At 42.5% G+C, this 26,899-nt stretch overlaps 1 protein-coding gene across 1 annotated transcript in view; it reads left to right on the top strand.

Annotated features, from left to right (window-relative positions):
* The window catches only part of fgf11a (fibroblast growth factor 11a), an 85,751-nt gene extending 58,858 nt beyond the window's left edge, over positions 1–26,893 (top strand). Inside the window, exons 3-5 of the mRNA XM_023396578.2 lie at positions 1,072–1,175; positions 25,006–25,204; positions 26,623–26,893. Of these exons, the coding sequence (XP_023252346.1) occupies positions 1,072–1,175; positions 25,006–25,204; positions 26,623–26,765 (446 nt within the window). The 3' untranslated portion in view covers positions 26,766–26,893. The remainder of the gene's footprint in view (positions 1–1,071; positions 1,176–25,005; positions 25,205–26,622) is intronic.
* Positions 26,894–26,899: the final 6 nt, after the last annotated feature.

The following is a 26,899-nucleotide window of genomic DNA, read 5'->3' as shown; positions in this document are numbered from 1 at the left end:
ACCACCCCCAAAAAAGAAAAAAAAAAGTTGTTTTGTTGTGGTTATGAGTCAGACATCATTTTGAAAATAGTTGTGTAATAAATCTTTTGAAACTCATCTTTTTTTAGTTGTCTCTCTCTTCCCCAGTGGAATCCGCTCGGGGGACTTTGATCATCATGGTAGCATTTGGTCATCATGACAACATGACCACAGAGCAGCTGGGAGCCAGAGGCCATTTTGTCAGTGTCACTCAAGTTGTCACATCTTATAAAGCATTATTTTGGGTGACGCACTAAGCACACACTCCAGAGATGTATAACACGTACAAACGCACAAGTGCACACGCATGCACACATACATATTGGATGTATCACACAGACAGAAGTTCAGAAGTGCTATACACACGCACGCATGAACAGAAACAAATTACGAGAGCATACGGTGTGTACGCAACCCCCACTTGTGATGACAGACTTAAACACACACTGACACACAAACACGCACACACATAAATACACAGTGTGAGAGCTGCTCCAGTGGCCAGGCTGAAGATAGTTTATATGGAGAGCTATGCACATAAGAAATCCAAGGTTCCACGGGAGGGGATTCAGTGAAGTGCATTACAAAGTGCTGTTTACTGTGTCGAGATGGAGGAAATGAATTCAAAGCAGGCTCAGGAGATGTCACTTTCTAATGTACTGTATTCTTAAATCTCTCTGCTAAGCCATGCTGTCTCTCTCTCTCTCTCTCTCTCTCTCTCTCTCTCTCTCTCTCTCTTTCTCCCTCTCCTGCAGGGGAATTCTCCGTACTGTCACTCCTGGGTTTGTCCGCCCTCTGGTGTACCATCACCCAGACTTCATTCCTCCTAAATCTCCCTCACCTAATCCCTCCTTCCTTCACTCACTCTCCTTTTCACACACTTCCTATTCCCGCCTTTGACAGATATACTGTACAACAGGGAGGATGAAATAGGAGACAGCTCGAAAGCAATTGTTTTTTTTTATGCCACAAAGAAGCACTGTGAGGGTTTAAGAGAAAGAATGATTGCTCTAACACCACTCCTCCCTGTCTGTTTTTTTTTTTTTTTCACAGTGCAGTTCAACTTGATTCCTGTGGGGCTCAGGATAGTGGCCATCCAGAGCACCAAGACAGGGCTCTATGTTGCCATGAACAGCGAGGGCTACCTCTACACTTCGGTACGGTCAGCACATACACTAAAGTGTTGCTGTTTAAAGATCTAATTTGTGATTTCATTACAGCAGTCCCGGTTGAAAAACTGCCACCCCACTGCTGACTTTGTATTTGTTTTGTACTTAGTTAAACACTGTGTACAATGTGTGACAGCTACACATGCATTTCAGATGTTGTGGCAGTGTTTGCTGAAATGGGGGTAACTGATCTTTGATAGCTTCGGACACATCACTTCATGTCGCCCTTAAAAGTTCAAGAAGAGAGAAATAGGCCTCTTCATCTTTATTGATTCTTATATTAGAGTTGAAATCTGTTCCGTAACTTACCACACACTACGCTGCACATTACACCCTGCAGCAGCAAAAGGTAATTGCAAGTATATGCGTAGTATTACAAACAATGCAAACGATTATGATAAAGTTGCTTTGTAATTGTTGCAAAACCTAAATCAAGCAGAAGCGGCATATGAAAATGCATTTGTGTCTCATCTGCTGCATTTTGCATAGACTTTATAGCCACTGTCCAGAAATACAATACACACCAGATAAACTGATGGATATGTATAAATAATGGATTTAAAGAGTGTTACGTCACTAAATGTGCAGACCCCCAGGGGTTCTAGAGGTGGTTCCTGGGGGTCCCAGCAAAAAGGTGAATCATTTATTTTCACTATAATTCCATCAATTAGTAACACAATGACATGTCTGACTACTTTGCTCATGGGTTTCAAACACTTTCTGTCATAAAACATCAGAAAGCAAAGGATCACAAGATCTTATCAATTAAGGTCCGTGGTCTAGTTTGTGTCAGTTTAGGGGTCCTTGATATAAAACATTGAGTACCTCTGGTTAAAGTATAATTGCCATTTATACTGTTCTTTTCTCAGTAGTGGATCAACTGCAAATATTTTCGTCCGTATTAATCCTAAGGCCCAGGTTAAAAAATCCTGGAGTTATAGCTTCGCAGATACCAACTTTAGTTTTTTGCACTGTAAAACCTGTTATACGTTGTTATGACTTAAAAATATATAAATCACAGTGATTCTAGTTTTTGTATTTCTTCCCAGAGCTGCATGTGACAAAAAGTACTGAAAACCAATTATTTATGTTGGAGTCATACAAATATAACTGAAGGTAAACAAAAACTGAGTATTAGGCATCATGTACTAATCAGAATGGGATGAAAGAGAATAGAAAAAACACAGAATTCGGTCCATCAAGTTTGGTCAACTTAAATTGTGCAGTTGTCGCTTTCAGAAACTTTAATCATAGGCTCAGTCTGGTAACTTAAAAGGATGAGTTGATTAAATGTTTTTTTATATAACCTAGTTCAAGGTCCCATATTTTATGTTCATAAGAAGTTGTGTTTATGGTTTAAGAACCAAAAAGCATCTCATTGTAGTTTTACATCTTCTCTCTCAGGCTTCTCTCTGGAGCTCTAGTAACAACAGGTCAGTGAGCCAATCAGAAGAGAGGAGGCTCCGAGTCTCTCTTTGAAAAAGTTATGTAAGAGAATTTACATTTCTGAATTGGACAAAGTCAAAGTTCATATCATGTCATTTTCCTTTAGATACATGTCTTATTACTACAGTATAATATCATAAATGAATTCGCCTGAGAAGCAGCCCAGACACATAAGCACGCTGTGACTGATACACACAGCAGCACCAAGTGACGCTATGATGTCATATGAGACGATCTGAGACTAAGTGTTTTCACCCCAGCCTGGTTTTTTCTCTTTGCTCACGCAGTGGCAGAGAGCGGCTGAGGTGGTAACATCTCAAACTGTACGTACCGTCTGTGCATCAAACAGCTTCCCGCTCGCGGTCACAGCAGCACTTGTATGCTACAACTCATGAAACGGCTCATGCGACGCTTCCTGAGAGTTGTTTTGCATTGATGTGCGGAGAGAAGCGGATTTGAGAGCTAGATGGAAGAGTAGATGAAGAGACAGAGGAATAGATCAGAGTGCACTCCATCAGGATGCAGAGAAAAGCTTTTTTTTTCTTTTTTTCAGCCTGTTTCCTCGTGGCACGCAGGCAAACTATGTGAGATCTTGTTTGAAGTGCATCAGCGCGCTCACTTCAAAGTCCATCCAACGCTGCCTGCATGCAGCACACTGGCAGAGACGGGGGAGGGGGGGAGATACAAGGTTTCTATCGGGTGCTACAATGGAAGATCAGCCTGGGAAAAAACACATAGACTTATATGCACAAGTCATCCCTCTGCTGCGTATCCAGTCATCCTGCTGAGACACAAACATGCACGCTGCTTAATGTCTGTCCTTAATTCTGGCAGCTTCTCACTTTGCCAACCACAAACTGCAGCGAGATGTGACAGAATTCTTGTCTCTTCAAGTTCAAAGCCCTTCTCGGCCCAGAAATCACATAACATGACATAAAGTAGCTGGCAAGTCTGGTTTGGACTGAGTTCTTGCAGCCTCCTGAGGTTTGTTACTTCATGTTTGATGAGGAAAATGTCCCATCAAACTGTACAAGAATTCCAGTAAGGAATGTGCAATCTATGAGCCGCTGTTTCAAATCTCTGCTTGTGGTTAAAGAGATATGTCAGTATTTTTCAACTTGGGTCTTATACCTATAACTGTGGCCATTTTCACTGCAGCTTTGAACTTGTAGAGATTGCAAAACAACATAAATCAAGGCAAGTAGCACAAGCCTCTTAAAGCTTTCCAAATAAAGTTACATTTGATCATTTCAGATGCTTGAAAAGAGGAATTAGGGTTGGAATGTAGATCGACTGGTAAATCGAAAGCTTTGCCTTCCGGCTCAGCTACCTCTGCACACATTACTGCTGATGCTGCACCAATCTGCCTGTCAGTTGTACACTCCATATTTAACCTCACTCGTGAACAGGACCCCGAGGTACTTCACTTGAGGCAGCAGCTCGATCCTAACCCAAAGGGTGGCAATCCACCTTTTCACAGCAGAGTACCGTGGCCTCGGATTTGGAGATGCCGACTCTCATCACAGGTGCTTCACACTCAGCTGCAAACCATCCCTCACCTATCTGCTTTTTCAGGAGACCCCCCTAGGCCCTCCCTCTTCAGCTTCATGGCCTCCTTCACTGCTTGTGTCCACCAGCGGTTCTGAGACACCTACAACCTTCTGACTCTCAACTCCAAGCAGCTGCCACCGCAATGGCGCCTTTGAACACGGCCCACTCAGTTATCGGGATGCACGAGAAGTTCTTCTGGAGTCGAGAGTATAAGACTTTGCCGACAGGGGCCTCAGTTGGGTGTGAGCTAACCAGGAGAGGTTAGCTAACTAGCAAACTAATGCTACAATTTCATCTGCAGCAATAAACTTTTATTACTTACACAAATAGCATGATTTTTATACCAGTCACGTTTCTGAGTTCTCTATAATGGGAGATGGCAAAGGGAAAATGGTGGGAGTGGCCATCATGGTAAATAAAACACAGCTTTAAAAATACCAGAATTTCCCTTTAAAGCTTTTTCATCACAAAAACCTCCGTCAGTGCAACTGCTGAAATGTTAAAACATAGCCCCAATCCATATTTCAGCCTAACTCTAAACCCTACTCTGGCCCCAACCTAAAAACAAAAAAAAAAACAGAAAAAAAACTTTTCCCCTAATGAGCCCCAGAAAATGGTCCTTGCACATGACTTTTCCAGGGCTTGGAACCCCCCTAGACAGTAAAAAAAAAAAACCTTGTATGCACACATGGATATAGAGGTTATACTTACCCAGGCATTCTCCTGACAGAAGAAAGGTGACCCATTTTCACTAAGGGAAAAAACCACAGGGAGAGAGAGAGAGAGAGAGAGAGAGAAAGGGAAGACAAAAACTGTTTGAGAAAATCCCTCTGAGATGAGAAAGGAGGGAGGACAAAGAAGAGGAGGAGGAATTTTTTTTCTTTTTCTTTTTTTTTTGTACCCTCTCAACTCAAACTACCTGCTCTGCTATTGTTCTGTGCATATGTGAGAGACGGAGAGGAAGACGGGGAACAGAAATAGAGGAAGGCATGTTTTGCACTCGTTGCCCTCAGGCCTTCAGAGAGCGGCAGCGCGGAGCCTTAACACCCTGTTATGCAACCGTTAGCATGTGCAAGGGAACAGGCCTCCTGCATCATTCCCTGAAGGGGGAATTTTATTAGGTGGTCAAAGAAATTACCTCAATGTAAAAATTCATGAACATGTAGAAATTTCAGAAAATACTTCTAACGTGCAAATTTAGTTTGTGGGTGGAAATTTCCTTTCGCTTTCTGTAGTGGAAACTGCCCCCGTGTGACTGCAGGAGGCGGGGGAAACCCTGTTGTTGTTTTTGTGCTTGCTTTAAAGATTCATAATGATGTTGATGTTTTGAGATAATCGCTGTTAGTCGGTGGGAGGTTCATCGGTCACCTCAGCGTCTTTCAGCTCGTTTTCGTTTTCCAGCCCAGAACTGTTGTGGTTCACACTCAGTGTCTCAGAGCTCTGTTTCCAGGCAGCTGTTTTCATTGTGGGGGGAAAAAAGACAAACAGTTAGCTAGTTGGTTATTAGCTAGCATTTAGAAGCCAACATGCCAGATGTTTGCCCCAGGATTTGGTGACAGAGCAAAAAGGAGATTGAGTATTGGACTTTCAACACGACTCCGAATGAATGATATTTTGCTGCGTGTCTGCTGCATGTGTCAATAAGCAACTGTTTGCTAACGTGTTAGCTATATGAACTGAAAAAAACAAAAAGTGATGATATTGCCGAGCTGCTTCTATAGCTTGTTTCTGCCCAACTCAACTAAAACAGCCTGAGTTAAAAAGTTTAAAGAAAAGTGTTGTTCCAACCAGCTGTTACTGCCTGGATCACGTTCTGTGGCCATGTTTTTTTTTTTTTTTTGTGTGTGAAAATTCTTCAGTTCAAGTCACTGTTGGCTTTTTCAGTATTTAACCTAGACAATGATCTTTTCTTAACCTAAACTGTAAAGGCCTAAACATAACCATACATGCTTTTATGGTAATCCTGCTTCAGCTGCTGTAACGGCAGAGGGGATGTTGTAGGAAAACAAAAGAACTACATTGTTAAGTGAACAGTTTGCAAACACTTTGCCAAATTCAATAATTAAGAACGTTTCAGTGTTATGTTGATTTAAAATTGTAGCACAGGGGGGCGTTCTTGCAAGATGTATTCACGTAGGTAGTATTCTAAACCTACTTTCAAGGAGACAAAGCTGACAGTTACAACTTCATGATTTGCTTTCACAAGCGCAGATCAAAGAATATTCTCCAGCAGCATCGGTTAGAAAAAGTGTATCCAAGGTGGAGAGGTGTTTCCTTTTTTCGTCTCCGTAGCAATAACAAAGGCTCACCTCGGCTGCGGCAGTGTTCCAGTGGCTACTCAGCATTAATCTTTCATGGGCCTCTGTGGCAGACGTGTTCCCCTCTGCAACCACGCACACACAAGCAGATAATTACAACACTTATTTAAAGGATCTGAAAATGAAGTACCTCCTCCCAGCTGTACATTTGCCAGTAATGGCAAAGAAAAAAGTCGTTTCTCCGGCTCGGCCTTCCTTAGACCCATCATTTATCTTTATTTATCAGTTGCATCATTCCTATTTAAAGCGTCTTTGTTATAATTTTTTTTTTTTTGTATTATCTTCAGTGATTTCTGTTTGTTCTTTTCTTATTTATATTCTCCAGTCCTCTTTCACCACAACTCATTTACCCCATGAGAATGATGGAAATTTCTAATCTAATCACCTAATCTAATTTAATGATAACACCTTTCATAAATATTTCAAATATTTGCGGTGACCTCAGTTTATCTGGCAAGATGATTAAACAGCCTGAAACACAAAAAGATTTTCTTTAAAGAAACGTGTTTGATCTTGTATTCCACTCTTCTTTTGTTGTTTAATCTTATATGATTAGTCAGTAAACATGGCCTTGAGGAAGGAAAGAAGTGATTAGAGGAAGACAAAGTCCCATAAGCAATTTTTGGTCAAGGTCACAGATGCCCGTAGAGGAAATGTCTTTTCCCTGTCTCCTCTGCAAAAAGGTCAAAGGTCAGGGGCAAGGTACAGAACAGCAGTACTAGCTGATGTGAATTTAGTCTCTTGCTCACTGACACAGGAAGGTTTTAAACCAGGGTCTGGTAGAAGTGCAGTGTTTACGCTGCTCTGCCACCTCATGGGGGCACTCTGGTGCTTTTTCTTTATTTGTATACTTGATCAAAATTGTAATTACCAAAACGAAGAAATTTAAATGATATAATTCCTTGTATTCATCATGAGTGAATGATGAATGAAAAGGATTTTGTCTGTCTTTACATTTTTACTAATTAATCATTTAATTCACTGAGCAGCTCAGAGGCTACGGGCAGCATCTTTTAAGGTTGAAAGCTGTCTTTCTTCTTTCTTCCTCCTTCTTTCTTTAGTGTTGATTTCGATCTTCAGCTGCTTAAAATGTAGATAAATATCAGCCAGAATGAGAAATCCAAAAAAAGCAAGCATGTCTCATTTTGCTGCCTCTCTCCCTCATTGACTCCAAAAGTTCTATTTACCACCATAAAAAGCAGCAGGATAAGAAACCAAACTAAATGACGTGTGATTTTAGCTCGGCCTTCGTTAATCTGTGTCATGATTTGAATCATGGCGAGGTTGTTGGTCTGGTCATTTGCCACCAACACAGCGAGGCAGCTAACACTAGCCGGACGGCGTCCCCTGCTATAATGTGTGGTGAACACTGAGTGTGCGGGAGCTGACAATGACTCAGCAGATGTTGAAATAACATAAATGAAAACTAACGTCTAGTAGGAATTAGTTTTATTGTTAGGCTAACTAGCTTCCACTTTCCAAAAGGAACACAAACTTAACAGTGGGATGGATCCTTCCAAATGTTAAATGTTGTAAAGAGACAAACAGCTGAAATTGATAAATGCTGATAGCTAATGCTATGGGGGGGGGGGGGGTCATGTACACATTGATCTGTGTACATGACGTTTGATTACTTTAGTTGGCGCCGTGGTGTTTCCCTTGCAAACACACAGCATGAATAATTGATCACCTGCAAGTGTGGTAAATCCCAGACTCCCCTCTTTGGCTTTTTTCAACCAGACGACACACTCAAACCTCCAGACACATTTTAACACAGCGGCAGTGAAAGCAGCTCCTGCCCAGGACAAGAGGGAAAAAAAACATAAACAGCAGTTACTGAAGAGGACTCAACCTTTACCTCTCTGGAGTGTAGATTCACTGATACCCGAGTCAAGAAGTAGGCAGCCGAACATCTCAGGGTAGCCGCGGGAGATATTTTAGGATCACCCAAGTAACACTCGGGGTGCTTCTTTTGGCACTCAGGGGAGCGCTGGAGAAAAGGAAAGACAAGGCTCAATGCATATTTCCACAAAATAGACTACTGCAGAGAGCAATAACACCCTTCTAATGCCTTAAACTGTTTGTGGATTTGTGAGTTTTTGTGCGCAAGATAAATAAATATGGAGTGGGAGTGACAGGCTAAATGATGGAGCAAATGTCCTTTCGTCCTTACATGAGCCTCTTGTTTTGGGAGGATGAAACGAGATGATAATAGAGGCGGGAAGGAGAACAGAGGAGTGCGGCACTGCAAAGCGTCACTTTTTCTGCTTTTACATAAAAAAAATATGCAGGAAGAAGATGGAGTCTTGTTTAAAAGGAAGCACCTACTGACACCTAAGCTTTAGTAATTACTTTTAAAGGGAACGGAAAGCTCTTTTTTCTCTTTTTTTTTTTTTTTTTAAGAGAAACAAACAAACAGATGAAACATTTTTGACCTTCTCATGCAATTTGTAAAGCTGGCTGGTGTGTACCCGTACAACACACACACACGTGAATCTGTATTCAAGGCCATGGCTCCTCAGGCTCCTTGAGGGTAAAGACGGTGGCAGGGCAATTTGATTGACAGGGTGGGCTGGATCTTAGCACTAGTAATAACAAACAGGGGCTGATTGTTGTTGCTATCCTGAGAGGAGGGAAGAGAAAAGGGGAGAGAGGAGGATGCTGGGAGGGAGAGGAGGAGGAGGAGAAGGATGGCCTGACAAGCCCAGACTCATACCGAACATAACGTCTCCGCTGGGAGCAACAACCGCCGCCATGCTCATCTTTCTTCCCCCCTCCCTCCTCCATCTCCCTTCACCGCCTCCCCCCTCTCTGTCTCACTTGTACAGCTTTTACTCGCCTGTCAGTCTGTCTTACTCCCTGTCCGGCCATTTGTGTCTGTTGGCTTCTCTTGTGGTTTGCCTTTTTCTCTCCCCTCCACCATCACCACTTCCCTCCTCCCTTGCTTTCTGTCACCCCGTGAACCTCTTTTATTCAGAATATATATCCCCGTCTTGATGTGTCCCTTATCTGCTGTCCTTGTCCTAGCTCTGTCCTCTACCTCTCTGCTCTCCTTTCCCCTCTCTCCCTTTGTCCTCCCCGAAACCTTTCCCTTTCGCCGTCAGCTCTACCCACTCACATTTTCACCCCCCCACCCCCTTTATTTCACCATTCCTTTTGCTGCACCCTGTCTTCCTACAATCTTTGTTGAATCAATGATCGAATGATTTCTGTATATCTGTTGCAACATCTTCATTGTAATTTTGACTGAAATGAAGCCTCTCCTAAGATACCAATCAAGTGATCTTACTCCATGTCGTCCATGTTAATGCTCGCTCAGCAATTGTATGTTTTGTAAGTAAAATTTTAATCAGTAAAGTAACTAGTAACAATAGCTTTCTCTGATAAATGTTGAGTAGACAAAAGTACAGGAGTATCCTCTGAAATTTAGTGGAGTAGATTCACAAAGTAGCATAACAAGGACATGCGCAAGTAAAGAACATAGTGACTTCACTCCACTGTGCACAGTATAATTCAATCTAATCATCTAAAACAGCCTTGGAACCATATCCTGGTGAAGCTTATAATTTTTTTCAATATTTGAATATATTAATATATTTAATATTTTGCTCTAGATTGCATGAATAAGTACAGGTGTTGAAGACCCATTTCCTGTGAGTTTAAGCTAAAGTGTGAAAAAATGAGCGAAAACACTATTTCACATTCACATCACAGTCCTCTCTGTTCCAGTTACTGAGTGACCTACATCTAAACATTTTTAAAATTCCACTTTGCCGCAATTCACTGATAATACTAATCAGATATAAACGAAGCCCGACTTTGTGATGATAGCATGCACGAGCAGGAAACTTTTGCACGGCAGAGCCAGAAACACCAGCTGTATGAAGAAAGAGGCCAGATGGACTGTGTGTATCCATCTGTCTTTACACGTCCCCAACAATACACACCTCCTCTTCATCATCCCCTTGTCGCCTTCACCTCTGCAGTACCTTTACTCATCTGGTCACCATACATCTCTCTTTATTCCCCAGCAACTGCCTCTGCTTCCGTCATGCCTGATGCCCAGCAATTCTCAAGTCATACATACTGAGAAAGAACTAAAGAGCAAATAACAAGCATTTGACTGTGATCAGTCATGTATCCATTTTGTCTGAGTGATTTAAGGTAAAGTAAATGGGTTTTGGAAGTTTTGATATTGATCCAGGGACCAGGATCAGGTCCATGCAGACCTCTTTGGTGGCTGTGCAGTGCTCCTGGAGCACCGGGGCGTTCACGAGAAGCTCAGCAGAGGTTAATGGCAGGGGGAAACTCCTTGTCATGGCTTCATTGTCTGAGGCGCTGGGACCCGCTTACCTGTGGGCACCTCCTGAAAATTGCTTTCTGATAAAAATAGTGCTCAGCCGCGGACCTGGCCCACTTTATTAGCCGTGCGCTCTGGAAAAGCCTCCCGGGTAGAGAGATGGCTGTGGAGAGGGAGGGAGGAGTGATTTGTGGAGGGGTGGGGTGGGGGGGGTAGGCATGGTGTTTTGCGATGTAGTCAAAGGCATACACACACACACAGCAAAAAATGAACCTCTACGCATGCACGCACACACACACACTCACACTCACACTCACACTCTCCCCTGTGCAATTTAGCCACTCTCCACATCCCCACAAACACACATGTGCAGCCAGGTATAAACAATCTGACAGAGGCAGGCAGACATAATTGGGCCGGACTCCGATACCCGAGACTAGCTCCGGCCAAACTCTTCGCAGCTAACAGGGGAAAGTTGGACAAAGTAAAACTTTACTCTGCCAGATGACATTGTGGATCTACACGCAGAGGATAAACGAACACAGCTCCGCTTGTGACCCAATACAGAGAACCATTGATGGGAAGAGAAATAAAACCCATTTCCTGCCGTTTTTCACATGCAGTGTCAGGGGAGAGACAAATACAGATTCACTGTGTCAAGTCATGTTGGGGTGTATGAGTTTTTCATGTGTGAGTTGTAACATTGTGCGTATTCAATGCACACTGACGTCCAGATAGTTTAAAGTGAGTTCAGCAACAGAATGAGTTTTTATTAATAGATCACCGACATGACATGCGAGCAAAATTCAGGGGGCCAAAGGCCACATTGTTCACATGAAAGACATGTCCTGGCCGCCATTTTCTACCTGTGTGGAGACGACACACATGCACATATCAAGTTTCGTAGTCACAACATAATTTAAAACACTAACATCTTGCCGTAAAATCAGCTCATTTTAGTTGAACTGACACCAGCTCATCAGCTCAATGGCACCAATTAAATCCAAGATTATTTTCCATGTCAAGTTCAAATGCAGTGAACTTTGAGGCATTCATTTGCGCTGTTGACTATTAGTAAACGTCTTAACGATGCTAACTTTTGGTATAACTTTGTTGCATCATTTAAAAACCTTCTCTGTTGGACTATAAAAAGAGGAAATGTTCTCAGACAGTTATGAGACTTGAGCTAACGAGCTTGCGGACAACTAGCAAGCAGTTGGCAACCTGGTTAGCCCGCCATTTTTCCCTCATCAATGAAACTGAACCTGAACTGAATGAAAAGATGTACAATCTCGAGAATAAAAAGAAACTCGGAGAGCTAATAGCGTTGACTGGCTAATGGCTGGCTATAGCGGTTAGCACGCCAGAGAGAGTAGTTCACCAAGCTTGTTTTCTGTTGTTAAGAGGCCTCGTTACCTTTCCTCCCTTCTCTATACTCTATTTTTTATTATCTCTCCCACCACTTCTCCCCAACCTTTTACTTGGTTGTTGCTCAGCCTCCCTCCCTTGTTTGTTCCCTCCCCTCCCTCCCTGCTCTCTGCACTGTTTGTGGCCTCCTCTAAGTGCTCCACTGGGGACTCCTTTAGAGATGCATGGAGGCACCAGCTGCTAAATAGGGAACACCTCTGCTCACACGACCAACCTAGGTGAGATAGGAAAGAGGGAGGGAGGGGGAGAGCAAGGGAAGCAAGATATGGTAAAGAGATGAGTCAGGAAGGGCAGGGGAATGGGTAAAAAAAGATGTGGGGCATCATGCAGGAAGAGGAGGGGGGTGATATGAAACAGGATTTCATATCTACCTAAAAATGCTGCAGCTGCATCCAGAGCCAACACAATAGTCTTGCTTTATTTTGACAAGAGTTACGGCTGTCCCAACGAGCAGAAGGGGTAGAGCCCTGTTCCACATTCTGATAACTGCTAACAATCCATAAACACCCTCACACAGGGTCACATACATGCAGGAAGACGGGGATACATATATAGGTGTATGCACAGATACATATTATCTGTTCATTTACAACATACCGAACACAAATTGTTAGAGTAAGTTTAAGTACACACGTTTTTTTACTGTAAATTAATTCCTATGAGTGGAGTTGTGCTTTATAAATTCCATGCTGTGGCATTCTGCTGCCATGTTTCACAAAACCAGTTAATTGGGATGGATGGTCTTTGGTGATATAGAGAGTTACCACATCCATCATCACACTGTGTTCTATAACAGCGAGCAGTTCCTTTCTCTGTGGAGACTGGCAGAGAGGAAGTGTGAGAGGGAGAGTGTGTGTGTGTGTGTGTGTGTGTGTGTGTGTGTGTGTGTGTGTGTGTGTGTGTGTGTGTGTGTTTTCCTGCACTGCTATTGTGAAGAGTAGGTCACAGGATCTGTGCAGGGCTGAGGATATACTCGGGAGTTTCTTTTTTTTTTTTTTTTTTTTTTTTTTTTTTTTTTTGTTCAGTGTTCTCCTTAACTTTTCTCTAAGTAAAGAGACTAAGGTTTTAGAAATTAAAGCTACATTTGTTTTATTTAAAATCATTTGAATTCATAGTTTTAAATAATTATATACAATGTTGGCAATGTACAATGTTTGGCAGCATGTATTCATCTACTATAATTTTTTGAATGCACAGACCCTTACCTGTCATCTCGTGTATGTACAGTTTATGTACTGTTTGGCAGTGAGACCTTAAATCTGCAATAGTGGATGTTTATGTCACATAGTTGGCAGGAGAAACCAGCTGTAAACACAACATTGACATATTATCACCTTTTTAGTGAGAATGGCAAACTTGTTAATGCATATTTGCTTGTAGATGTGTAGCTGTTAAAGTTGCTAACTGACTTGTGTCTTTTGTCCTTGTCTTTTGTCTATTGTCTTTGTATTATCTGTTTTGGTGCTGAGTAGGCAGAGTGCAGTGGGTTTTTTTGGAGCTTTTTCACTGCCTGCTGTGGCTGCATATGTCATTATGAGATTAGTGAGAGTGAACTTAAAGTGTAAAGTTAAAACCAAAGCAATAAGCTAAAAGATGCTACAAGGCTTCATAGAGCTGGGGGGAACTGCAGAGTCGAGTTACATACATGTTCAGGAACAAATGAAGTCAATGATTAGACATGATGGGCCTTATTTTTGTGGCAGCACAACAAGCAGCGCAAGCAGAAGCTCTTACAGCCTTTTTAAACTCCCTGACATTGCAATTTGCTTTGCCCGTCTGTGTTGTATTTCTGTGCCCACAGCAGAGCGTATGGTGCACAGGCACATTCAGACGAGATGGCGCAAAACAAGTTGTTGGTATTTAATTTAGACTTTGATCTGAGAATAATCCTCTCAGAACCACATCTGTTTCTGGCTCCTCATCATCAATCTGCTGCCACTTTGGTGATTTTATCATCAAGAACAAAGTAAAAAGAAATTACAGAATAATGCTCAAATAAACCTGTTTAACTAATCACTCCTAGGCCATCTGCATAAAAAAGCATCATTTATTGTGTTTAAAGTATGAACATTAGTAAATCAGTCTATATATATACATATATATATATATATATATATATATATATATATGTGTGTGTGTAGAGAGAGAGAGAGAGAGAGAGATGATGAATATGAAGCTTGAGAAAGAAAGGTAGAACACCCTGGACAGCTCCCTGGCTGCTCCCTGCAGCAGGATCAGCACCTTGGACAGTACCACATCACACAGTCACTGTAAATGGTAGTTTGCAAAAAAGTGGTGCTTGTATAGGCAGATTGGCAGATGGAAATATTCTTAACAATGATTGGCTCATTTACAGCTGTGTTTGCCACAATTTTTACCGTATTTATATTCATGCATGTATACAGTGCGGCCAGTGCTATTTGCTGCCACAGTTCCCTCATGGGTATGGGTTTATTAAGGGGGATTAACTCTCACATCAGAATCCTTGTTGTGCAATATGAAGTACAACAATATAATAACAATAACACTAGTGGTCAGAAACATCAGCTGTGTTCTAGTTTTTGACTAGTGGTCAGAAACGACACTGGGTACTTTTTAAGTTGAGTGAAATGTTGTGTTACATTCTGCAGGTTTTAATTTAAAATGTAATTATGAAAAACTCATCACCTAGGCTTTAACGCTGAAGGAGTGGACCCTGTTAGAATAAATTATAGAGTTAGTATGCAGCACCAGAACAGTCTACTATATAGTCATGAATAATTTTACCCTTTATATTTTCATCACAGCACTTTTCAATGTGGTTCACTTCATTCATATTTTCCTATGTCACACCATGCCTTTAATGTGTTTATGGTCTATGCAGGTCAATAACAGCCACGTATGATAACATATAAGTGTATATAGTATCAGCATGTAGTATATAAAACTACTACTTGGTCCCTTTTCCTCGCCACCACACACACACACACACACACACACACACACACACACACACACACACACACACACACATACACACACACACACACACACTCACGCCTCCTCCCGCCTCCAACTCCCCTCCTCTGACCTTCCTCAACCACCCATCGAATCAGAAACCGCTTGTCTCTTTTTCTTTGAGTCAGCACCCTTGTTTCCTTTCCTCTGCTCCCCTTCCTTTCTCTTTTGCTCTCTGTGTGTCTTTCTCTCCCTCCTTCACACTCTGATTGACCCCCTCCTCACACACACACACACACACACACACCTGACAGGTGGCAAACCGGCAATTAGTCAGGCCCCTCAACAAAAACCTTTAACAAAGTTCCTATAGAATGACCTGAGAGGACCGAGCTGCCTGCACACACACACACACACACACACACACACACACACACACTCACACACACACTCACACTCACGCCTCCTCCCGCCTCCAACTCCCCTCCTCTGACCTTCCTCAACCACCCATCGAATCAGAAACCGCTTGTCTCTTTTTCTTTGAGTCAGCACCCTTGTTTCCTTTCCTCTGCTCCCCTTCCTTTCTCTTTTGCTCTCTGTGTGTCTTTCTCTCCCTCCTTCACACTCTGATTGACCCCCTCCTCACACACACACACACACACACACAGCAAGGTGCGCCTGTGCCTCCTCTGATGTGGCAAAAAAAAAAACCCAAAAAAACATGCACACACATGGCCTTGAGGAAGGAGATGGGGGGAGGCTGGGAGGGAGGAAGAGGAGTAGAGAAGGAGAGATGAAGAAGGTAGTGTAGAGGTGAGGCAGGTTATCTCTGGTTCCCTTTGGAAAATCCCCAAACGCACAGCGAGGGTCTGGCTGTCAAGGTGAGAAGCAGAGAACATCCCTCCCTCCCTCTCTGCTTCTTCCCCCTTGTGCACTCGCCTGCACCCTCTCCAGCTGTTCTCATTACACTATGTGAGTTTGTGTGTGTGTGTGTGTGTGTGTGTGTGTGTGTGTGTGTGTGTGTGTGTGTGTGTGTGTGTGTTTTCTGGATGCTGAGAGCCCATCAGACCTGGTTGAGCTCCAGCACTCCTCAGGGCGTCCCTGTAAATGCCAGAATGTTGGCACAGATGAGGACCCCTCTCCGCCTGAACTGCTAAAAACTTCTTTCTCCTCTCCGTCGGTCAGCAACTCACGGACACTCGTGAATGTTCACAAGAGAACTCAGAGGCCAAAAGGTGGAAATCAGACAGAGGAAGACAGTAAAAAGACCTTTAAAGCCAGCACCTAGGTTGTTGTGAGGTCTGTTTGATTCACAATGAGCCGGGAGAACTGTCTGATCATTCAAAAATCAATTCCCTGAGGAGAAGTGGGTCATTCTCTGAGTCGAATTCGATTTTCAACGTCGATTCTTGGCCTTGAAAACAGCTTAAGGCTGATTTGATAGCTGTTCTCCAGCTTTCAATCATGTCACATGATAATTTTGCTCAGCTTTAGATGTTTAAAGAGCATTTTAAAGCTGCTATAATCAATATTTTTACATTAACAATGGATCAAATAATGTGCTAGTGAAAGTGGCTTTTCACTGTGATGAACTCACAAAAAAAAAATGATGAGCCAACTCCACATTTCCCCTCAGCTCTACAGAGTGTTTTTTTCAGCTCATTGTTTTGGTCTTCAGGCCCACAGCTTTACTGATTTTGCTTCCCGCTCTTGTCAGCAGTGTTTCCAAGAGCAGCAGGCAACATATATGCTATCAACGAACAGACAGCTAGTTAGTGACTAGCTGGTGAACACAGTGGAGCATGTGGTGGCAATTTCTGTTCAATTAAGCACAAGGTCAACAGTTGTCGTTCTGCGAGTTTAATCCAGCATCTGCAGACGGACTCGCAGCACAGTCAAGTACATGATACGCACGACCGAGCGCCAACTTCAGTGTGTGTCACATTACAGAAATCACAGCGGATAATACAGAGTTTATCTCGTCTTTGAACATTCTCGGGAACATCGATTTAAGGGTTTCACAAGTAGCGAGTTACAGAAGAGAACAGGAGAACACGCGGTTGTGTGTTTTCATGGTCATCTGTAATCAAACTCAAAATCTTGCAATCTCGTAAACTCGTAATAATATCATGGAGACTACATAAGCAAAAAGAAAAGTAAAAGTAATTAGATGAATGAATGAGTCGGTGGAGACCAGGACTCCAAATTAATGTTATTGTTGCTCTGTGACTGTTGGATGTGTAAATTAAGCATTGTTTGTTAGGAAGATAGGGCACTGTTGTACGAGCTTATACGTTCTTGACCTTGAAAACAGCAACTGACGGTAGGAAGTGTGAAAGCTCTTAGGTTGTATAAAAAAAAGTACATGTAACCGACTCATGTACATATGATCACTTCAGGGCGTTTCAAAGCACAGGAGAGATGAGGACGTTTGTGGCACATACCATTATATAAACGTGTCATATATTTAATGTGTTATTGTTTCCCAGTGCTGTTAGAGTCTTGTTTACATCAGGAAGTTGTGTAACGTCAGCCATACATTTCAGAGAGGCCTTTGAGATCAGCTCCACCAGGCACTACTTTAAAAAAAATATATATATATTTTACAGCATGTTATCTTCCACTATTACAGCAGATTCACACACAGCTACAGTGAATATGACACATCCCTCTTTTTCAGAGTGAAGCATCTTTTCGTCTGTGGATATTTCCTAACGGCACCGCTCACCAGTCGTAGCACAAGTCAGCTAGAAAAATGTTGCTTTGAAAACTGGAGTGAACAGACTATTTGCTGGTGCTGCTATGGGATTTGATAAAGTTGCTTTGAATGTCAGAGGTTGTTTTTCATCTTTTTAACACGGGAGCTGGCTGCTCTGTCACCCTGAGAATACTTTGCTCGTTTGGGGGGAGTTCTCCTCCCTAAATGCTGAGTGATGGTTTAGACAGAGAGTTCGAAAGAGCAGCGCTGTTGATAACACTACAGAGAGCGCCGGCACGGCTACATCTTGTCCATGCATAAATTAATAAATGATAATTACTCCTATCTTTAGTCAATTATTTTGCCGGCTCCTGTGATGCTTCCTCAGCTGTTTGTCCTCAATTAAAGCTGTTTTTTTTCTGCTCATCTGCTCAGATAAAAATCAGCTTGTCTGGTAAACAAGCTTTTGCAAGGCTAACCTTGCTCTGTGTGCTTTTAGTGCTGATTCTTATCCTTCTGACAGGGGTTGCATCCGCAGGTAAATATTTCATCATTCATTGAACAGAAGCAAAAAACATCCCACTTTATTTCTCTTTTTAGATTTATCATGTGATGATTACAGTTTGAGCACACAGTTTCATTAACACAAAGTAACACTTCACAGGTGTAGCGTAACAACAGCTGCCACTTTTGAGCATCTAAATATATTGAATTCTTTTTTTTTTTTTTTTTTTTCTTTTTTTTTTTTATACATATTATTGGATTAAACACAAAGTCTCTTCCTGGAACCATTAAATGTCTTAAACTCAAGATGCCTCTGCCGACAGCACTGCAGCAAGTGTTCTTTTTTTTTTTTTTTGGAAGAAAGAAAACATTTCTCACTTCATGATCAATCCAATATATTTTTATAACCTGGAAATCCCTTTAAAGCCCCCCCCCCCCGCAGCATATTTTTATGACAGGTTGTTTTTTTCATTGGATTGAGAAGTGAAGAGACAGCAGGGACAGGAGAGAGAGAGAGAGAGAGAGAGAGAGGCTGGAGATGTAATCCGACAGACTGTTGACTGATGTTGAAGTTTTGAAGTAAACTTGACATTTTGACCTTTATCATGACCCTCATTCTCAAAAAAGAAGCAAAAAGCAACATGAAATAGCCTGTACACATTCGTCTTTGCACTATTGTTTAAAGCTGCTTGAATCAATATTTTTGCATTAAGAACAGATCACATTACTACATGTAATGTGAACAAGGACAGTTTTTGTCAGGCCAGACCGCAGAGGTGTGGACTCAAGTCACTTGACTTGTGATGGAATCATGACTCATCATTGATAAAAATTAAAAAAGACTTGCAACTCGAGAGGTGGGTCAGGCAGAGGAGACGAGCAACAGACGACACCTCAGTTCATCAAACCTTATCAGTTTCTTTTGAAATGGAATGAAATTTATTTCAAAATAAACACAATTCTATTACAAACATTCATTACTTCTGAAAATTTTGGAAAGTGTTATTCTGTTTCAAAAATGGCACACACAATAGATTGATTTTGGATTACTGCAGAAAATTAGCAAAGGTTTATGATACTGGCATGTTTTGTTCAGCAGGATCATCTTCACGAATGAACATCACTTGTGTTATTTGTCACCAGAAGTAAAAAGTTAATGTTAGGCTATAAACCAACTACACCACGGTCACATGACGTCAACGTCTACTACCAATAAACTTCCAACTTGTAGTTTGATTTAGCTCTTACCTGTTTTGGGAAAGGCTTTACTCTTACAAAGTTAGTATTAGTTTCCAAATAGCGAGTATAACAAGGTTGCAGTCTCACTTAGCCGCTTGTAGCAACTGTTTTTTTATTTATTTTTTATTTTAAGGGACGTAAAAGCTTAAAGAAATTACGCTGGAGTATTTCCTGATGTATCTTATGTCCTAGAATAAAACGTGAAAGTGTTTTGAGCTTGTGTTAACCACAGACCTTAGTTCATCTAACCAAATAAACCCATTTAAACCAACCCATTCAGAGGAACCAGATGTGTTTAAATGCGAACTCATTTCTGGGTTTTAAGGTGTCATTCCTGCAGCACTCCGAATGTCACATCTATCCCGCCTGTCATATCTGTCATATCCATCATATCTGTCATCAGCAGAGCTGTGGGCTAATAAAAACCCATTGTGCTTGAATGAAGCCATCCACCCTCCTGTAATGATCAGCTGTATCAGCTGACACATGAAACTACAACCATCATTTACCGGAAGCTGTAAAAATTCAGTCCATCTCCTAGTGTTTCCTCAGTCATGTACAGTACAAACACACACACACACACACACACCAGTCATCTCGCACATGTGAAATACATTTGTCCTCTGAGACGTGGTCGATAAGTGTCTGCGACTCAAAGCCCCTGGATTAACCTGTGGTTGCCTGAACGCAGCTTGTAAGTCGTTTTAAGTTCCTCACGGTCGGTTGCGTTGCCACGTCGCTCGTCCAATCAAAGCCTAATCCAGCCTTTTTTCTTTTTTCTTTTTTTTTTTTGACCTAATGCCTATTGACTTTTCACAGAGGTCTTACATAGAATCAATTCCCCAGCCGAGCGCACGGGAGACTCAGTGGTTTATGGCAGCCATGTGCCCGTGAGCAGGGCTGAATAATGTCTTTAAGCGTCAACTGATGGAAATGAGACGTGTGTGTGTCATTACTGGCGTGTAATCCTACTGTATCTCTCCGTGTCTCCTCCCTCAACTCTCGTCACTTCTTTTTTTTTTTTTTTTGGTGTATTTTTTTCTTCCTCCCTTCCTTTCATCTTGTCCCCTCTTGTCCCCTGCCGCTCTTCCTCTTTCCTTCCTTCCCTCCTTTCCCTCTTCTGTCTGTGGGAGTGAGTGATGAGGTAGGCAGCCGCTCCATCCGTCACTGTTGATGTTGCGTGTGTGTGTGTGTGTGTGTGTGTGTGTGTGTGTGTGTGTGTGTGTGTGTGTGTGTGTGTGTGTGTGTTTGTATTCATGTCATCTGGCGCCGGGTGGCCTCCCACTGATGTAAGAGGGATCTGTCATGTCTCTCTGTCACAACAGCAGACACGCATGAGTGGATGTACACACACACACACACACACACACACAGAATATTGTTGTCTCCTTTAAAACCATCTGTGTGTAACAGAAGATTGTAGTCATTTTAGTCATTTGTCATTTGATCCTGACATGATCTGATTAGTGAGTGTGTGTCTCAGTTTCTCAGTGTTTTTCTTTTTCAAATTCATGAGATATCACGTCCTAATTTTCTTTCTGAAATCAGTTAAAAGCAGCATTTGAAGCTGCTGAAAGTTTTTACTAACCAATAATTTATCCTAAATCTTTCAACAAATTCTGCCTAAAAATATAGAAAACAACACGGAGTTTGGTGCATTTGCGGCTGTTCTACAACACAAGTTGTTTTCAGCGTGCTACACAAGATCCTATGGGGAGGGAGCTGAGTATTATGGAGTCGGGAGCAGTTCATTTCTGAGCAGCAGCAGCAGCAGCAGCGACAGGAGCTCCAGACTGCCTGTGTGTTTGGAGCAGCCCCTGCTGAACACAAGGCGAACTGCACCGCTGACAGTAAAGTCTGGTTCGTCTCTGAGCTGAGGGGAGCGAGGGATATTCAGACTCAGGTGACGGATAGCTTTCTCTGTTTTTATTAGTCGGAGGCTCTGCTTTAGCGGCTTGTTAGATGTGCGGGGTTGAAGAGGTTGCAGGAGAGTCAGCCCCTCTGCTGTTCACGATAAACAGGAAATGATCAGTCAGAAATCAGCCTGGAGTGTAGTCAGGGTAGACGCTCTGCAGACGGATGCGCACCTGTCCCCTGTGTGAATAATGACTGCTTAATAGTGTGATATCCCATAAAGCAGCGACGCTGATGGCACCTCTGTGGCTAAGTTCATGTGGCTGGCTTCTGGCCAAGACTAAAGATTTATTTAATTAAAATCAGTTTTGACATGTGAGAGAAATTTCCAACACAGTAAGGAGGTGTTTTTACTAAGAATAATATAAAGAAAGAAAAATATATAATGATGAAAAAACTGTTTTGGAAATATTCCTCTGACATTCCAAACACACAAAAATGAATCACATTAACTCCCCTGTATTGTGCGCAGAAGTGAGTGAAACTCATGCAGTCATGCATGCGAGCTGCAACTAAGTCTCTCTGTTTCTCCTGCTGGGAGATTCAGTCAGTGCAGCACCATTACACTGAGCCAAATTACATGAAATATTAAGGCCGGATTTTACAAGAGGAAATCATAAATTAAAGATTCCTTGAAAGCAGAACTGATTTCTGCTCATGTTCGCTGCTTGTCCGATCATGTTTACTGACTGTTAGGTCGGATTGTATCACCTTCGCGCATGTGAGCCTTGAACAGGGATTTGTAATTTGATGCATTGTCATTTTTGTGTGCAGAGTCATTTTAAGGGCTACAAGTTTTGAATCGCTTAAAAGAAACATTCTTCGATAGAATCTCTTCAACCGCTGTTTATTTGCTGCGGAGACACAGATTTCAGTGACGAAACAGTCCAGGTAAAATATGGCATATATGAAAATGAAACCCTAAAAATATGGTCTCCCTACGTTCAGAGCCTGGAGTCTGGAATAAAGGTTAAGATGTTTTAGTCTGTGCAGCTTTGATTGTGAACAAATCACCAGAGTATCTGTTTAAATGTGAAATCTGTGTCTCGGTGGAAAAACAGATGCAAGCAATGCACAGTGTTTGACATGAATCCTCGTTGAGAGTTGTAAATATAAGATGATTTACCAGTGATAAAGTTTGAATTATTACATTTATTTTTTATAGCATTTCTCAAACCAAGGTTGCGAGGACATAGAGGATATAAAAAGACCTACGAGAATATGTCTCCTTAATATCTTGATCTATACTGAGAGAGGAAGAGATAAAGCTGTAAACTCAACCACAGGAAATGAAGTGCTGTTGATGTGATCTTGGTCAACAGTTGGATATTTAGGCTCTTTGGCTTCATGTTTTGCTTCTAGATGATAAAGACCATTTTCACACCTTAACTTAAAGGGGTTTTTCCACCGAAAGTTCCAAGTAATTTAATTTCCCAAGAGCTGATAACGTTCCCAGGGGAAAGCGTATTGTAATTTACATTCCCACAGCGGCGCTAAAGCCCCACAAAGATTAAATAAAAGGTTGACATAAAGAGGGCAATGGATGAAAACGCAAAAACAGTGCTTTGGAAAACAACTGCGTACGTGACCAATTGGTGACATTCAGCCCGACCCCGAAAATTCCTGAAGTTCCAGCGAGTCCTGCGCCCAGAGCAGGGACATTTTCATGGATAAAACTCTCTCCCCGGAACTTAATTTACATCCTGGTTCCTCCGGTAGTGGAGCTAAGTTCATCCAAAGGTTCCTGTTCCCTGGTGAAAGCTGTGGTGGAAAAAGATTATTCTGATACGAAGGGATGATGTTATAATTTCCCAGTACAATATAATATCAACTTCCAACATTCATATATTGTGGTTTTGCCGAAAGAGAAAACGTATTAACATGACTTTAACTCTATGTCTCCACAAAGCGCAGTCAAAGATCACTAGCTGTGACTTTCTGGTGTTTTCATTTCTGGTATTTAGTCTGCACAACAACACAAAAAAAATTGGATTGCCCCACATGATTTTGCGGAGGAAAACAATGTCGATGGCCACAGAAAATATTCAGAAAATCAGATTTCTCCTGACCCAGTTTCTGTATCCTCCCTCTGATGCTTGCTCGTGGTGGTCCGGCGGCTAATCGAAAAGCTCTCTTTTGCACATGGCGGCTCATGGACTGGAAATGATACAGCCTCAACACACACTCATTGACGCACACACACACACACACACCCTGCACATTGTACTCATATGGCCCGACTCATTTTAATTCACATAATTAATCAATTAATGAACTTTGAGCATGTCTGTCTTCGGGGTGTGTGAGGTGGTGATGAGGCTTTACAAAGCAGCCTTTAATCCTGTAAATTTCCACACACACTCACACACACACACACACACACACACACACAAACACACACACACACAGAAAGAGTGTAGAGAAGATGAGATGCATCACACTGCAATACAAACACGGTTAATGGTAGCAATCTGATTACACCTTCCAAGAGTATCCAGACCTTTGGGTTCGGCTCTGTACTAGAAGAGCGGAGTTAATAGGTGGGTGAGAAAATGAATGGCTGCCCGAGTGAATGGATGTGTAATTAAAGAATGGGCGATACAGTCAATGTAATTAGCTTGTTTATGTGTGGTACAATGGCTGTAGGCAGGCGTTGAGGCCCTGCGTCTGCGGTGGCAGACGAGCAGAGAGAGCGAAGAGATGGAAGACGGAGAGCAGGAGGAGGAGAGAGAGTGAGAGAGGGGAAAAATGAATGAGAGAGGGAGAGAGAGAGGGAGAGAGAGCAAACTCCTTATTCAGGCCTTTTCTGCTCACCCGTCACATCAAGGCTCCAAATCAATCCTGCAAATTGGTTTGTTCCTCGACAAGGTTACCAAATGACGGAGGGATGGAGGGACTGGAGTGGAGGAGAGGCAGAATATGAGATAGAGAGGGAATATGTGAGAGCTGTAACGAGAGAGAGATGAGGGGGAGGGTGGTGGTGGTGGTGGTGGGGGGTTTGGTGTTGATGTATTGTCTAATGCAGAGCTATGCGTGTCTGTGTGTGAGTGTGAGTGTGTGTGTGCGTGAGCCGAAGGCCGACGACGGGGTCGTTAAACTATAGAGGGGGTGAAGGATCCGGTTGATTGTTGTTTGTTACAGGTAAACCGAACCGGCTGAGTTATGGCATCCCCGCTCACGAACCACTTTGTCCATGTGGCGAATAGGCGTGCGCACATGTTGGAATGAGTTTGTCTGAGTGTGTGTAAGTGTATGTGTATGTGTGTGTGCGCAGTGTGTCGATGCAGCCACAGATGCTCCTGTAACCCTGTCACGATGAAATGTGGGGCCCATTTCCTCCCATTCCCAGCTGAGCCAGTGGAATTGAAGAGTAAATATATAAATAATAGAACGGATAAAAAATGGCAGATGCTCCAAATGTGTTATTCTTCTCCTCTGACCTGACGTGCGTGTTTCTTCCTCCTCTTGTGCGGTGTGTTTCAGGAGCACTTCACGCCGGAGTGTAAGTTTAAGGAGTGCGTGTTTGAGAACTACTACGTGACCTACTCGTCCATCCTGTACAGACAGACCCAGTCGGGGCGGGCGTGGTACATCGGCATCAACCGGGACGGTCAGGTCATGAAGGGGAACCGCGTCAAGAAGACCAAGGGAGCCGCTCACTTCCTGCCCAAACTCATTGAAGGTACAACAGATTAACATTTCCTGTCGAAGCTGCTCTAGAGGCAGAGGCCAGTGGGTAGTGTCTCCCGAGATGCTTTTATTTTGTCTCCACCGTTGATTCTCTTAAACAGTGTGTTCAGTAAAATAAAGTCATTGACCTTTAGGCCAAGGATGGATTACCGAGGAAACTTGCACCACACACATACAATATCAACTATGGCAGAGCCCTTTGTCAAGATATTTCCTTTTTTTATTTTTTTTTTTTTTATTTTGGTGCCAACTCCTGTAAATAAAGTTGTGTTTGACACACTGTTCTCTTGGTGTATAATGATGAAGCTGCTATGTACTGTAAGACACGATCTGCAGAGGGTGGTAGGTGGGTGGTTGAGGTCAAGGGGGCCCAGCAGCTCATCTTTGTTGTAGCTGATATTATGTCCCATTAACACCAGTGACAACATGTGAACAGATATCACAATATATATATTTTTTGAATAGTGCTGTTTTAATATTTTATTAAGTATAATTATTTTTCCGCTATAGATTATATGCTTTCCAGTTTTATTTGATTACATTATTAATTAGTTCAGTGTTGAGTTAAGACAGAACAATGCAATCACTTAAAGGAATATGACAAACTGACGAATTCACCTTAGTTTCAATTCTAAACGTTGCTACAAAGTTGAGTCATGTTACGATAGGAAAGGTTCTAAGTTTGATTGAGATTGAGGAAAAAGTAGTTGTGTGCGCATGTAGTCGCACATGAAGGAGAACAGATGTAGCAAAGAACAAAGCAGAGAGTAGCTGTAACTGTGATTTGACCCTGCTGCCCTGATGAAGACCCAATCAGGTTGAAACACTGTGTTATCTACTGAAAATGAAAGTTTGGGAGCAACAGGGCACTTTGCAGCCTCTGCACAAACACACTGCCAGTCATAAATATACAGCCGCCTTCCTTAGTAGAGCCTTAATCAAAAACACTGAATACGGAGGCATAATAATACTAGCATTAACCACAACCCATTATGTTGTCATCCTTAAGTTTATTACATTGCTCTACTCTTTGTGTACTGTTCATAAACTTGTAACAGCGGCCCACCTGCTTTGTCCAGGAGCTACAATCCTTCCTGCTTTTATTTCTACATAGTTTCACCTATGTTCCCCTATGACATGTGTTTGAAGCTGATTTGCATTTTGAGTAAAGAAGTCATGTTCACACTGCCAAATGTGTGATTTGCACATTTCTGACTTTGTGGTGGACAAAAACGCAGGTCGGTGTACTGAGAGATAGGAGCTTATCAATGTCGCCATCGTCCATCTTACGCCAAGAGCATATTTTTAAGAATCGGCGATCATCAATCAAAATGTCAAACAAACAGGGGCTTTAAATATTCGTCATTCGTGGGACCTCGTTTAACTCTGTGTCGCCTTTTCCCTCCCCAGTGGCCATGTACAGGGAGCCCTCTCTGCATGACGTTGCTGAGCAGAGTCCGCCCAGGAAAACGCCCAAGACCTCCAGTGACTCGCCCGTGCTCCAGAACGGCAAGAAGGACCCTCAATCCAAAACCAAAACCTCCTCCTCCTAGCGCTCAGAGACACAGGAGGGAGGAGGAGGAGAAGGAGGAGGAGGAGGTGGGAGCGGGGACAGATGGACACGGGCACTGGGCACCAGCGGAAACCTGAATAGGGTTGTTAGGGCTACTCCCGCCCCACCTCCCCC

Source organism: Seriola lalandi, unplaced genomic scaffold (genome assembly GCF_002814215.2).
Source record: "Seriola lalandi dorsalis isolate HSWRI2012SDOR001 ecotype SW California unplaced genomic scaffold, Sedor1 jcf7180002054979, whole genome shotgun sequence".
NCBI classification, from domain to species: Eukaryota; Metazoa; Chordata; class Actinopteri; order Carangiformes; family Carangidae; genus Seriola; species Seriola lalandi.
Note: the sequence above shows the minus strand (reverse complement) of the source record. Positions and strands in the feature narration are given on the sequence as shown.